Raw genomic sequence first — 14,397 nt, 5'->3', positions numbered from 1 at the left:
CTGAGAAGTGGGCGATGTTATGCCTGTTAGCATGAGAGTGAAATGATTTACTAGGAGAGAAAAACAGCTTACCCCTTCTGGGAGTATCTTAATAATAAATAGTAAAAGACTTAAAGTTATACATTCCTTTTGAGTATTTTTCTAAGAACTTAAAAGAAAATTCCACAGACATACACAAAATGCCACCTTCAAAAATGTTAACATCACAGGGCAATTTTAAATGGAAAAAGAAGATAACAAAAATGAAGTATCAAGAATTTAGTAAACACATCACAAATATTAATGTACAAAGGGGGATGATGTGTAACTCTCAGATGGTTCAAAAGCTTCTAAAAATGTTAACAATCATCTCTCCCTACATCACAAATGCACACACCAAAAATTACATATGCACACATAGTAAGGGAGAAAGTGAAAAAATAGCTGTGGTAGGAATGTAAACAACTGAGGCATCTAGGTCAAAGTTACATGGGAGGTTCTTTGTGCTACTGTTCCAACTCCTCTGTAGGTTTGAAATTTTTTCAAAAGAAGCTAAAAATAAAAACTCAGCAAAGTTCCTCAGAGAGGAAGGTTAAAGTCCCATTCACTCTTCATTCCCCATTTTTCTCCACAGATAATACTTTGGAAAACTTTTGTTGTTTATTTTAGAGATGCAACTCACTCTGTTGCCCAGGCTCACCTTGAACTCCTGGGCTCAAGTGATCCTCCTCCCTCACTTTCCTGTGTAGCTGAGACTACAGGCATGTGCCACAGTGCGTGGCTTAAAACATTTTAAAGTTGTACAAGCACCGTTAAAGATCTAGGATACTTTCACTACATATTGAGTAAAAATCATATATACATACATTAATATAAATCACTACATAAAGTATCTTTTTTAATATGTCAATAACGAAGTCATCACCATAGGATGGGATTGTTAATTTTATTCTCATTTTTTCACTAACTGTATTTTCTAAATCTTACACAATACATGGATGACATGCAATTTTTTAAAAAAAAGATACTTAATAAAAATTAGTTCATGCCATTTTCCAGCCTCTGACATGCAATATAATATGGAGATGATGCTTAACAGTTTGGACTCCAGAGTCAGAAACATCTAGCCATGAACTCCAGTTTTGAACTTAAGAGCTATGTAATGTGTCTGTATCTACCCTGTCACTTCCTCTGGTTTTTGCACAGACCCTACTTGCCACTTTAAGAAATTCTAGGTAAGCAAAATGACATCACTAAGCAAACTTTTCCCTCTTTCCTTTGGGCTTTATAAAATATAATTTTAGAAAGCAAAAACATTGCCCTCAACACAAATCACATTATAAAGATAAAAATGCCACTAACCACAGTTTAAAAAATAAGATTGAGCATAATTATGTATAAGACAGAAAACATACAAACATCTGGATTTATGCTAAAGTAGAATTTATTTGTAATTTAGTTCACTCAGTTGTACTGAACAAAGGCATTGCCAACAGCTGTTATATCAGTCCATATCAACTGTTAAAAAGGATATACTTACCCATCTAATATTAGACTTTCATAGGCAGCTTTTTTGTCACATACAGGACAAATCCAGGTGGGCTTTTTCTCATTCATTTGTAGATAAAGGGCAGCATCAAAACACTGCAGATGTGTACAAGTCACTGCACGGCATGGGATTGTCAGCCTCATTTTTCCTAACTACAGGACAGGAAACAACATGGAAAACTAGTTCAGAAAGGGGAATAAGCTCAAAGGGAATGTGGTCAGTTGTATCATGGCTTCAGACTTTTACAAGAAGAATTTTAAAAATCCAAACTAGAGTGCATTCCCATGAAGATTACAAGAATTTATTTTTATTCATTGATTGCCCTATGAATTTTGAAAAACCATTTCACTTTTTCAAAACAGGTAACATATAAATCCAGATTCATATACAGTGAAAATATGACTCCTTACCTGGCTCCCAGTTTTCCTATCTAGAGAACCACTGTTATCCATCTCTTGCAATGTCCTTTCATAGATGTTCTAAGCATAAACCAAGTGTGTTTAAAGAAATATTTTTCCAGGATTGATGGTATACAGTACACAGTTTTCCAACTCACTTCTGTCATATAACTTGGTGCCTACTGTACACAAATCGGTATGTAAAAAGCTACCATTGTATGAAGGTATCATAACTTATTTAACTAGTACACTAATGATGGACATTTAAATTGTTTCCAATCTTTTATCACTACAAACAATGCTATAATAAATATTTCTAAGATTTCTATATTTATAATACTTATATTATAATGTTTGTAATTCCTAGAAGTAAAACTTTTGGGTGAAAAGAAAAGTGCATTTGTAATTTTTGTCACATTAACATACTATCTTCCACAAAAAGTACCTATTGGGTTATGCGTACATGTGTTATTAATGTGCTTTGTTCCACTTGACCTTTTCAATGCAGTGCTATTAAATTCTTTGATCTCTGTCAATCTGGAAGGTAACAAATATCTCATTATAGTTGTGAACTACATTTATTATAAGTGGTAGTTTATCCTCTTCTTTTATTTCTAAGAGTCACTTGAGTTTCTAGAAACTTTCCACCTATAGCCTTTTCTCATTTCCCACTCGGTTATTAATCTTTTGTTATCTATTTATAGGTACTCTTTATACAAGAAATTAGCCTCTTGTGTGTAATATGAACGTAAATATATATTTTATGAAAATTTTTTATTTTTATATAATCAACTGTGTCAATGTTTCAATATACTTTTGATTAACTCTAGTGGTCTGTTAAATTCTTATTCCAACTATTAGTGGCCCACTTGCACCAAGACATACACAACATCCAGATTTTATTAGACCTGGTTTTCCTACATAATCCTTCAAACCTCCCCATATATTTCCTTTACAGAAAAATCTCTATTTATAACCAGTCCTGCTATTTTGATTGAAAATTTGTTTCTCCCACTAGAACTCAAACCTCCAAAAACACTGTCTAGATCTCTGCTCACCACTGAATCTCACTGTCCTAACACAATGCTAGCTCATAGTATGTGCTCAGTATTTGTTGACCAGACAGGAAAATCAATGGAGAAGGACTGGAAACGGGGAAAACAGCAAACAGGAAAGGAAGGGAGACAGACCTCTTTTTATGCTATTAAGTTTGGAAGAATTCACAGCAAAATTAAAACATTCTTAGCTCTGCCTGGGACGTAGGTTTTTTAGGATGTTCTTTTTCTTTTGGTTCATCTGTAATTTCTAATTCCTCTAAAATGAACACCTGGTAGTGTTGTAATTTACAAAATAATAATTTAGCTGAATCATCAACACATTTTATATAAATGTGTTGTATAAATCATCTTTTGTATAAATGTTACAAAAGAAGTGACATTTATACAGTTCCACCTACTAAGGTACAGTGTTGACTACTTCACATTAATTTCAAAAACACTTTCACAATTACGTAACAATTACACTAAAAGGATGATATAATTATTATTCCCATTCTATAAATAAGGAAACTAAGGCACAAAGAAGCTAAGTAACCGAACATAACGAAGTTAGAAAACAGCAGAGCTAAGGTCTGACTTGGGAAGCTCCAGCCCTGCAGAGTCCACACTCTCATCACTACTATACTGTCTCTACCTGTCTCACCAGAGTTCTAAAAGGGATCCTCAAAATTATTGTGATTCGATCAAGGTATGTAGCACAATATAACTAATCACTTAGAACAAAAAAAGTTCAGAATAAAACCTGGGCAGCTTCTCTTCTTACGTCTTTCTGTTTTGCCTTCCTTTAAAAATAAATTATCTCTTATAGCATGCCCAAGGCTTTTATATAAATCTCATATAATCTTCATAACTCTAGGACTCCAGAAAAGCTGCTACCTATATTTCTAGTTCTGAAATCAAGACACTGAAGCTACAAGAGGCTAAAACCACACACTCACAAGGACACAATTGATGGAGCTATACCACAAATGCAAACGTTCCTCATGCCCCAGAGACATCCTAGTTTTGTAACATTACAAATGGTGTTAGTCTTTTATTTTAATTACCCACCTTTCCCTCTTTTGCTAAGTTTTGCTCTATTAAAAATGAATGTTGGCTGGGCACGGTAGCTCACGCCTATAATCCCAGTACTTTGGGAAGTCAAGGCAGGCAGATCACCTGAGGTTGGGAGTTCGAGACCAGCCTGGCCAAAATGGAGAAACCCCGTCTCTACTAAAAATACAAAATTAGGCGGGGGTGATGGTACATGCCTGTAATCCTAGCTACTTGGGAGGCTGAGGCAGGAGAACTGCTAGAACCTGGGAGGCAGAGGTTGCAGTGAGCCAAGATCCGGCCATTGCACTCCAGCCTCGGCAACAGAGCGAGACTCTGTCTCAAAAAAACAAAAAACCAAAAAAACAAACAAAAAAAAAACTGACTAAATACCTATTCAGCACCCAAGGAGATAACAGGTTTTTTGATCCTTTCAATTATAAGATGAGTAACTTTAATAGATTTTCTATAATCAAACTATCATTGTATTCTTAAGAGGTACCCTTTGTTTTGTCACGTTATTCTTTTTAAATAGTACCGACATAAATATTGGCTGGTATCCTATTTAGAAATTTTCCACCAGTGTAAGTGAGTTGACTTTTTTACATAATCATTATGCAGAAACAACTCAAATAATCACTAAACTTGTTATAAAATTACATTATATCTATTCAACAAAATGCTCACAATGATGGAAGTAAGACCAGTCTACATACACTAATATACTTAAGATACACTGTTAACTAAAAAACAGCAGGCCATGGGACAGTATACATATTTTCCAATAAACATACATATAATTATAATATAGAGAATTAAATCTAGAAAAATCTATCATGCTACTAGTAATGCTACTTTTGAATAACAGATCTTGTGAATTTAAAATTACCATTTTTACTTTTCAGTTCTATCTGAATAATTTAAAATTAGGTATTATTTGTCAATTCTTAAAATTTTTTCTTCAAAACACTGTTCTAACTTAGCCTACTATGGGTTTTATGCGTTATCAGTTCTCAAACTTTTGGTTTCATAATGCTTTATTTATTTTTCTTTTTATTTGCATTATGGCCACAAGTTAAATCAGAACCCTTTTAGACCCTTAACAACTAATATATTGGCCAGGCATGGTGGGTCACACCTGTAATCCCAGCACTTTGGGAGGCCAAGGCGGGTGGATTACCTGAGGTCAGGAGTTCAAGACTAGTCCAGTCAACATAATGAAACCCCATCTCTACTAAAAATACAAAAATTAGCAGGGAGAGGTGGCAGGCGCACTTGGGAGGCTTAGGCAGGAGAATCGCTTGAACCTGAGAGGTAGAGGTTGCAGTGAGCCGAGATCATGCCACTACACTACAGCCTGGGTGACAAGAGTGAAACTCTGTCTCAAAATAAAAAAAAATTTAAAAAAAAAAAAAGACCTCAAAGGCTTATGTATGTGGACTATATTTATCAATATTTGTATATTTGAAATTAAAACATATTTTTAAAAGATAAGAGTACACAAAAACACATTCCATTAGACATCACTGCAATAACACCATCATCTATTAGGTAACCCACATTAAACATCACTTTATGCACATAAGAGAACAAGAACAAAAAGCCAAAATTATATGTCAGTATTATTATAAAAAGTTTTAACTTTATAGACCTCTTCAAAGGACCTTCATGTATCCATGAGCCACATTTTGCAAACTGCTGTTTCGGGGTTGTTTTTGTCTTTTTCTTCTATGCCATTTCTATCTCTCTTTTTACTGACTTGAAATTTCTACAGCATACAGAAACGAGATTATCCAGGACTATAAAAGTTGCTGATTCTAAATTTAATTCTATTCTAGTTGTCTTATAACAGTTAATAAGCATTCCTGAAGAAGGCATTTGTTATTAGCTAGTGAAACTGTATCAATTTCCTAGTGACTAAGGCATGTTATTAAAAAGGACTTGAATGCGCAATTAAAATAAATTATAATTCTAATTTAATCAGATGATGATGTTTTGAAATTTATTGATTTTATGAATGAAGTGGTATTTAAGCAATGTAACACTTTTTTCTTATAAAATTTAAAGCTGGCATCACCCAACTTCAATTCACTGTAGACTAATTACCATCAATCTAAATTAAAAGAGTTTTTAAGTTGGAATGGCCCAAACTGGTGGTTTCCAACTATTTACAGCAGAACTTTTTTTTTTTTAAACATATTAGAATCTCAAGAGATAAAATCAAACCTAGCTTTCTTTTTCTATTCCCCAGCTACCTAGCCCACCTCTGCAGGACAGACTGAAAATCACTAGCTGAAATCACCAAAGTGAAACTCCCATGTAAAATTCAGATATTGCGTTCAGAAATATGATTATGCACACTCAATTAGATCCCTATTCAATAAAACTTCTGTGATATTACTTTCCTTTAGTCCCAAGGACAGAAGTTTTAGAATTTGCTCCGACTACTCAGACTCACTTCCACTGCAAATCACTTTACGAAAATATTGTGAAATGCAATAAACATTTCTTCTATCACCCTATGCTATTAGTTTCTCTTGGTTTTGCCAAATAACCCAGGGTTAACTTCTTATCCAAGTGCCTGGGATTCTGGGATTTTTTTTTGCCTTCTCCATTTCCCATTACTGCAGCAGATCCCATGTTATCTGCATTGTTAACTGGCTGGACTCCATTCTGCTTTCTCCAACTGATAATAAAAACCGCTTTCTACATCTAACTTGTGTCATCCATCCATCAAATCTAATAAAAACACCTGTGTTTTGTATTCTAATTAAATATACCATGTATTATAATTTAGCTACCCAACTTATGTTAATAGTACTACTATAGCCCAACGAGTACCATTCATTCTTTTCCAAGAAAATGCACTGAAAAGATCAGGTAGGATGAACCCTGAGGAAAAGCTCAAGAGTCTCACAAATAGACTTTTTGTCACTTCTAAACAGAGAGAAAAAGACATTTAAGAAACATAAAACAAGATTTCAAAAGCCTATTTGATGTTACTTCATTTCTTCAAATAATTGAAAAGTCAATTTTCTTAAAATTGTTATGTTTGAAAGGAACTGCTCCCTGTTCTTACATAGAAGGAATCCTAACCTCTGTGATACATTACTTTCACTATTATTGAAAGTTTGGCTGGGCGAGATGGCTCATGCCTGTTATCCCAGCAGTTTGGGAGGCCATGGTAGGCAGATCGCTTGAGGTCAGGAATTTGAGATCAGCCTGGGGAACATGGTGAAAGATCTCTACAAAAGACACCAAAATTAGCTAGGTGTGGTGGTATGTGGCAGTAGTTCCTGCTACTCAAGAGGCCAAAAAGGGAAGATCTCGAGCCCAGGAACTCGAAGCTGCAGTGAGCTGTGATCACACCACTGTGCTCCAGCATGGGCGACAGAGACCCTGTCTCAAAAAAAAACCCCCCAAAAGCCTGAGAATCCTTTAGTATGTTTAGCCATTGCATTTTGTTTTGGTTGCTCTTGTGTAGAATAGCCATGTGTATGAAGAAAAAAAAATTTAAAGAAGAAAAAAAATTTTAAAGATTCTAAGAAAATGGTACTACACAACTGAAAAACTAAGTTATGTAGAAGACTTTCTTTCTGATACAACGGTTTGACATCTAAAACAAGGGTGACAAGAGTTCCCTCTGCATATAGTGACTGTATGTGGAATCGAGCTGGCAATTAATGTTTGTACACTACAGTTACATCATAAAAAATGGTCAATATCCAACTGTTTTTTAACCAACAAAAAGGCAATTTCAATTGTTTCAATCTATTACCAATTTTAATATGAGAGAGAAAAAAAGATAACATGAAGATGCCGAAAAAACTCATGCCTTAAGGTTTGAGTAGAGCTTGTGCTCAGAGGAGGTTGTGGATCCTCCCACATGCCTCCTAGAGCCTCTGCCGCCACCCTCAGGGCTTTCCAGTCCTCTTCCCTGCGTTTGACAAGTGCAGGTTCCCAGTATCCAAGCAATCCTGATATCCAAAAATTCTACTTCAATAAAAGCAAGTTCATATTTTTAAGTTAATGAAGATTAAAAAAATTAAAGCTTCAAAAAAAGATGTACAAATACCACTTTCCAGAATAAAATAAATATACTTGTAGTCAGGACATTTATATACCAGTCTGGCAGCATGGTATATTGGCAAGAGAACAGAAATGTCAGAACACCAAAATCCTGATCTTTGTTCTACCACCATGTAATCTGGGTTAGCCAACCTCATTCAGTCTCTGTTTCTTCATCTACAAATGAAGACAACTCCTCCACACAGGTTTGCTGAGACAGTTAAATAAAGAACATATCGTAGAAACTCAACAAATCATTCTCTTTTCTTTCTGACACAATTTCTCCCCATTTCTCAAAATGATGGGTAGTCATCAAATGCCCACAAAACTACATTATAAATACCTGATTCATGACTTTTCTCATTAAGCTCTTCTAAACTGGAAAAGGTTCCCCTCCAATTCATTCACTGCTCCTGACCCCTTCCATGTCTTCTTGGTACTATAATAGCCTAACTGTAAGTGAAGTCTGCTCCATTGTTACTGGAGTTGGTTTTATTTTTCAAACTCAATTACTAACATTCTAAGCAAGCCTCAATATTTTCTCCCACAATTTGCTCAGTGGCAAGCACAAAGGAGGATCTGAGAGTTGCTGACTGATTTCTCCCTCATAGTTTCTATGTAAGGAGATATAAAATAAAAATTATTGTGCAATTTAATAGAACATTACAAACATATCCTACACATCCTAACTCACTAAACCAACACCATCAATTAGCATTTATCAGGCCCTAATCACTTTATTGCTGTTTTTCAGTATCATTTATATTCTGACAAAAGGAGCCAGCTCTTAATATATTTTTATTACTAACTGTAGATTATCTACAACATTAATTATAACAGACTATATTGAGCCTAAAGCTATCTTCTTTCTTGCCCAAACAATATAAAGAATTATGACTCAATCATGAAAATTCCTTAACAGGAAAGACAAAAGGTCAAACTTCTATCATAATATAGCATTCACTGACACACTTACTTTTATAGGAAAGTTTATAATTTATAAAAAGTCAAATTCCCCAGAATGTTCTGCTGCTTTACTTACGGGGCACATCAAGGATACCCGAAGGCTAGTTGTAGCGATTTCACTATCAGGATCCGCAGTAAGTTTTTCCTTTACTTTATACAGAAGAGAAAAGAAAAATTAAAATTAAAAAAAATTAATGGTGACAAACGAAATTATAGAAATATATAGCATCTTAAACTGTTAAATATTAATGTATTAAAAACACAGTTGCACTCCCAATATAGGTTAAAGAATTATGAACATGCAAATTCTTTGTTTAAATTCTTAAAATTTTTTTAAAAGTAAAACTGCTGGTAAGTAACACTTTCAAAATAGAAAGCTAAGACTTAAGAACAACAATTAGAAGAAGAAGCTGGAATGCAGCAGTACCCTGAGTTTCAAAGCTTTTCCAACACACATTCATCACAGTTTGTATTAGACAGTATTGTTTCCAGCAATTATTAAATTTGTAAACAGAAAAGATAAAAGTATCGGTGGCTCACATCTGTAATCCCAACACTTTGGGAGGCCAAGGTGGGTGGATTACCTAAGGTCAGGAGTTTGAGACCAGCCTGACCAACATGGAGAAACCCTGTCTCTACTAAAAAATACAAAATTAGCCGGACACGGTGGCACATGCCTGTAATCCCAGCTACTCAGGAGGCTGAGGCAGGAGAATCGCTTGAACCCCGGAGGCAGAGGTTGCAGTGAGCTGAGATCGGGCCATTACACTCCAGCCTGGGCAACAAGAGCAAAGCTCCGTCTCAAAAAAAAAACCAAAAAACTTCTTATACTTTCTTTGACAATTAAAAACTACTATGTACGTGATAACGTGTCTACAATTTTACATACCCAGTAATATAAATAAATTATTATGTATGTGAGCTAACAAATATATACTAACGTAAATATTTATATGAGCAATATTTAAAGCATTAAAGCATCTCATATGCTCAATCTTTTTTTAAAAAAAATGCTTGGTCTTATAAACATTACTTACTTAGTGCTCTGGAATGATCAGGATTTCTAATACCTTTCATTTTTAATCTCTGTAATAACATGGCTGACGTAAGCTGTCGTACAAGATATACAGACATGGAGTAATTCTAGAAACAAAAAGACACTTGCATTAAAGATAAGAGATAATATTCTCTTTATTTACATAAAATACTTATTTAAGAAACCCTGATTTCCAAAAATAACATTCAAAATAACTTCCATGGAATGGTCAATGACTGCAAAGGGGACAAAATCAACCAAACTACTTCAGTGAAAATAAACATTCAATCATTTTAAATATATTTCTTGATCAGTTATCACTTTAAAACACCTGCTCGTATGGGAACACAGGTCAGATCAATAGGTTCCAAACTACTGCTCTGATTTAGCAAAACTGGTACCTTAGGGGCCACCCTGAAAATTCACTCTCCTATGATTAACCAGAATCTTGCTAAACAAAATCATTCTGCTTTTAACGATTTTATATAACAGGGCTCTCATATTTTCACTTAAAAGCAGAGTTCCACTGCAGAAACAAATTTCAAATGCCAGTGGTCTGAATTAGCACTTCAAACCCAGAGTTTCAAAGTTCTAATTCTGGCAGAAGAGACTCCCTGCTACATGGCCTTTGAGTAAATCACTCAAATGAACCAGGTATCAGCTTTCTTCTGAGGAAAGCTTTGATAAATTAACTCCTGTATCCTGGGTATTTTACTGACAAGTGGCAGCTACTATAGTACGTTAGGCACATGAAGAAATGAAAAAATTAAAAAGTCAAGGCCAGAAAACAACAGCATCCAATCCTATATCTCTTAGATCTGGCAAAAAGGAACCTTCATTAGCCATTTACAGAGCTACGAAGAGACATATAATTTTACATAAATGCTAAAACAATCTATCTTCCCATTTTATTAAATATATTCATTCAATTGATTCTACAATAAACATAAAACTTGTAAAAGTTGCCAAATCTAGTATTTTAAATATTATTTTAAATATCTAAATGCCTAACTTATGGTACAAATGTTAGGTCAATTAATCATTTTAATTATAAGGAAAAAGTATTATTGCCATTATATGGCAAAACTGCCAAGTTTTCAATGTCTACAATCATTTATTCCAATGTCTGTAAAGTGCCTCAATTTCTCCATCCATAAAACAGGAATATTATTCCATTTATTAACATGTAACAGGAACACTGAAATTGATGCTTCATGTAATAGTAACACTGAATCTGATGACAGTTAGAAATTAACTGAAATCTCTTTTCTATTCATTATTTTGGTTATATAAGCAAGTAATTCTAAAATGTAAATTCCTTGTTGTATTAACTGGTATCTCATAATTGACGTAATTTACTACAAGACCAAAAATCGGCAGAAAGTTCATCAACCTGAAGGTTTAAAGAAAATATTATAATTCTAAGTAAATATTTTTATACAAGATAATCACAGGTTACCTGAGATATCAGTTGTTTATATAAAGGCTAAAACAGATTATTTCTAATCACAACATGTGTACATTTAACCATTTCTCTCCAAAACCGATAAAGCTTTCTTTGTTCCTCTTCATAAATATTTATCATCCAAAGCTGCTAGTTTATTTAAATACTACTTAAACACAAACATTCACACAATTGTGGTTAAACCACTACCTTCAGAAATATAAATATGCATATTTTCTTTCCAGGAAAATAAAGAGATGATATTCAGGAAAGCTCAGAGTTAAAGTTTTTAACTTTAAGAATCTCCACACTGTTGCCTCTGAACTGAAAATTACTGCTTTTTAGAGATTACAATCCGAAAACAAAAAGAGCTGGAGCCAAAAGCGTAAGAAAAAACATAGTAAGTCAACCCCCAGTGGGGTCACTGTCCTGCTACCCAAAAGGGAGAGCCTTTACCTTCCCAATTTCTGATGCCCAAGAAATGGAAATTTGGTTTGGCACAGCTGAAGATAACCTAACTAAAGATGTAATATTCAAGGGGCGTCCAGGGCGCTTCTGTTCAATCCCATTTTTAGGTGGTGGTGCATAGCCCTATAACCGTAAGAGAGAAAAATTATTTCAAATTATCTGCAGAAATTAAACATTTTTTCCAAGATAGATGCAGGATCCTGCCCAATTTCAGTTACACTATTTTTATTTTAGCCTGAAAATCATATAGCCCTTATGATTATCAGCCAAAATAGAAAAATAACATTTAAAAAAAGTTATAAAATATTTCACAAGTCCAGAGAGGTAGGAAAAAACAAATCCATGTTCCATCATTAAAATTAAAGATGCTGACATCTTGCCACATTAGCTATGAATCCTTTTCCTTTTTTATAGGACACCAAGCTTTACAGATAAAATCACAACTTTTTGTAATGATTCATCCTTAGCAGTCCCCATTCAAAATACTTTCATATCTCAGGGGTGAGAAAGACAGAAAGCAAACTGGAAATTGTGGGGAAAGAAAGAACAAACTAACAGACTTCATTTGTAAAATCTGGTGAATGATAAAAATACTTTCCCCTGCCTTTTTTCTGGGTGGGACAGAAATGGTAATTTTTTAAACCAGGTCAAGTTAACAAATAAGGATAATCAACATTTCAATTGTCATTAGTTTGATGGCTACCATAATACTGCTATTCATGCTTTAATCTACTTTTTATCTAATCATCAAGCGTTTGTTTTAAATAGCAAGTGTACTCATTTCTGATTCGCGGTATATCCAATTATCAGTTACCACAAGACTTCACACTGATATTTCAAAATCAAAATCATACGTTTTTTGAAAAAATTAAACTGTCTTAGCTGCAAAATGATCTACATATTGAAAAGCAGGTACCATATTTCACATGCTAAGATGTCATTGATGTAATTTAATTATGTGCTATTGAGAAAGCATCATTACTTATTTCTGTATATATGGCAAAGAAATGTAAGCAAAATGAATTCACATACTCCCTTTTGTACAGAAGAATCTTCTTAATCACTTTTCTCTCAGTCATTAATGCACACATTTTTCCACATGAGACTCTCCTATGTGCAAGCAGGAACTTTAGAGAGAAAGTATCTTTTAAAAGTGTATTCCATTCCACTAACGTCTCAGATTTATCTGCAAGTCACTGACACCCTTAACTGGATGTGTTAATGGGGATACGATCTGGATCTTATGAGAATACATCAATAAAAATTTTCAGGTAACAGCCAGGATTCATGCTTCTTTCTCAAAATGTCCTTAAATTATCTGTTAACTGGGCCGGGCACGGTGGCTCAAGCCTGTAATCCCAGCACTTTGGGAGGCCAAGGCAGGTGGATCACGAGGTCAAGAGAGCGAGACCATCCTGATCAACATGGTGAAACCCCGTCTCTACTAAAAATACAAAAAGTTAGCTGGGCATGGTGGCACGTGCCCATAATCCCAGCTACTCAGGAGGCTGAGGCAGGAGAATTGCCTGAACCCAGGAGGCGGAAGTTGCGGTGAGCCGAGATTGCACCATTGCACTCCAGCCTGGGTAACAAGAGCGAAACTCTGTCTCAAAAAAAAAAAAAAAAATCTGTTAACTGAAAAGCTAAGGGGGTACAGCTAACCAGTCATGCCATGGCAATAACATCAAAGTTGTACAAGTGCAGGCGATGATAACACATCACAGCTGACACCTGGTCACCGGCAATTTTAAGACACTTCTGGATTTTGGCAATGCTAAAATCTGCACCTTAAGACCAATGAAAAATAGTACTGGTAGTATCACATGGCAGAGTAACACACCCTGTTTACCACAACCTGGGAATATCCTTTACTGTCTCATAAGAGGAAGGACAGTAATTATCAAGAGAGAGTCTACCTGATAATGTGTAAACTGTAACTTGCAACAAATTTCAAAAATCACTAAAAAGTTTGAGCAGGAGAGTAAAAGAGTAGAACTTAAATAACTTGCGTTATAATATAGAAATGAAAGAAAGAGATAGAGTGTGTGTGTGTATGTGTGAGTGTGTGTGTTATGTAGGAAGGTTATACCCATCTTAAGTTGCTCAAGTGGTTAAAAAAAAAAAAAGTTGCTCAGAAAAAAAACAAAAAACAAAAAACAAAAAACCACAACTCCTAAGAAAAGTCCCCTTACACAGACTCCAAGAGTCGATTCAATGAGCAACAAGCACAAGGAATATCAATATCAGTATCTAGGCAATTTTGAACCAAACTTTTGTTTTGCCTGTTTTGGACCTGGAAGATAATTGCTGGTATGTTCACTGGTAGGTTAAACAATTAAAAATGATGATACAGAGTCTGCGAGGAGAATAAAAATAACTCATAAACTAAAATGTGCACT

General features: G+C 34.6%; 1 protein-coding gene across 11 annotated transcripts in view; it reads right to left on the bottom strand.

The window, feature by feature from the left end:
- PIAS2 (protein inhibitor of activated STAT 2) overlaps positions 1-14,397 on the bottom strand; it is a 139,363-nt gene that overhangs the window by 39,911 nt on the left and 85,055 nt on the right. For all 11 annotated transcript variants that reach the window (XR_012513109.1, XM_039463628.2, XM_074383513.1 and 8 more), the window contains 4 exons: positions 11,987-12,121; positions 10,088-10,193; positions 9,127-9,200; positions 1,520-1,680 (listed from right to left, as the gene is read on the bottom strand). Coding sequence is in view for 10 of the 11 variants with exons in the window: in XM_039463628.2 (XP_039319562.1) it covers positions 1,520-1,680; positions 9,127-9,200; positions 10,088-10,193; positions 11,987-12,121 (476 nt within the window). In the remaining variant the exon portion in view is untranslated. The remainder of the gene's footprint in view (positions 1-1,519; positions 1,681-9,126; positions 9,201-10,087; positions 10,194-11,986; positions 12,122-14,397) is intronic.

This window comes from Saimiri boliviensis, chromosome 13 (genome assembly GCF_048565385.1).
Source record: "Saimiri boliviensis isolate mSaiBol1 chromosome 13, mSaiBol1.pri, whole genome shotgun sequence".
NCBI lineage: Eukaryota > Metazoa > Chordata > Mammalia > Primates > Cebidae > Saimiri > Saimiri boliviensis.
This window is presented reverse-complemented; position numbering and strand designations above follow the sequence as displayed.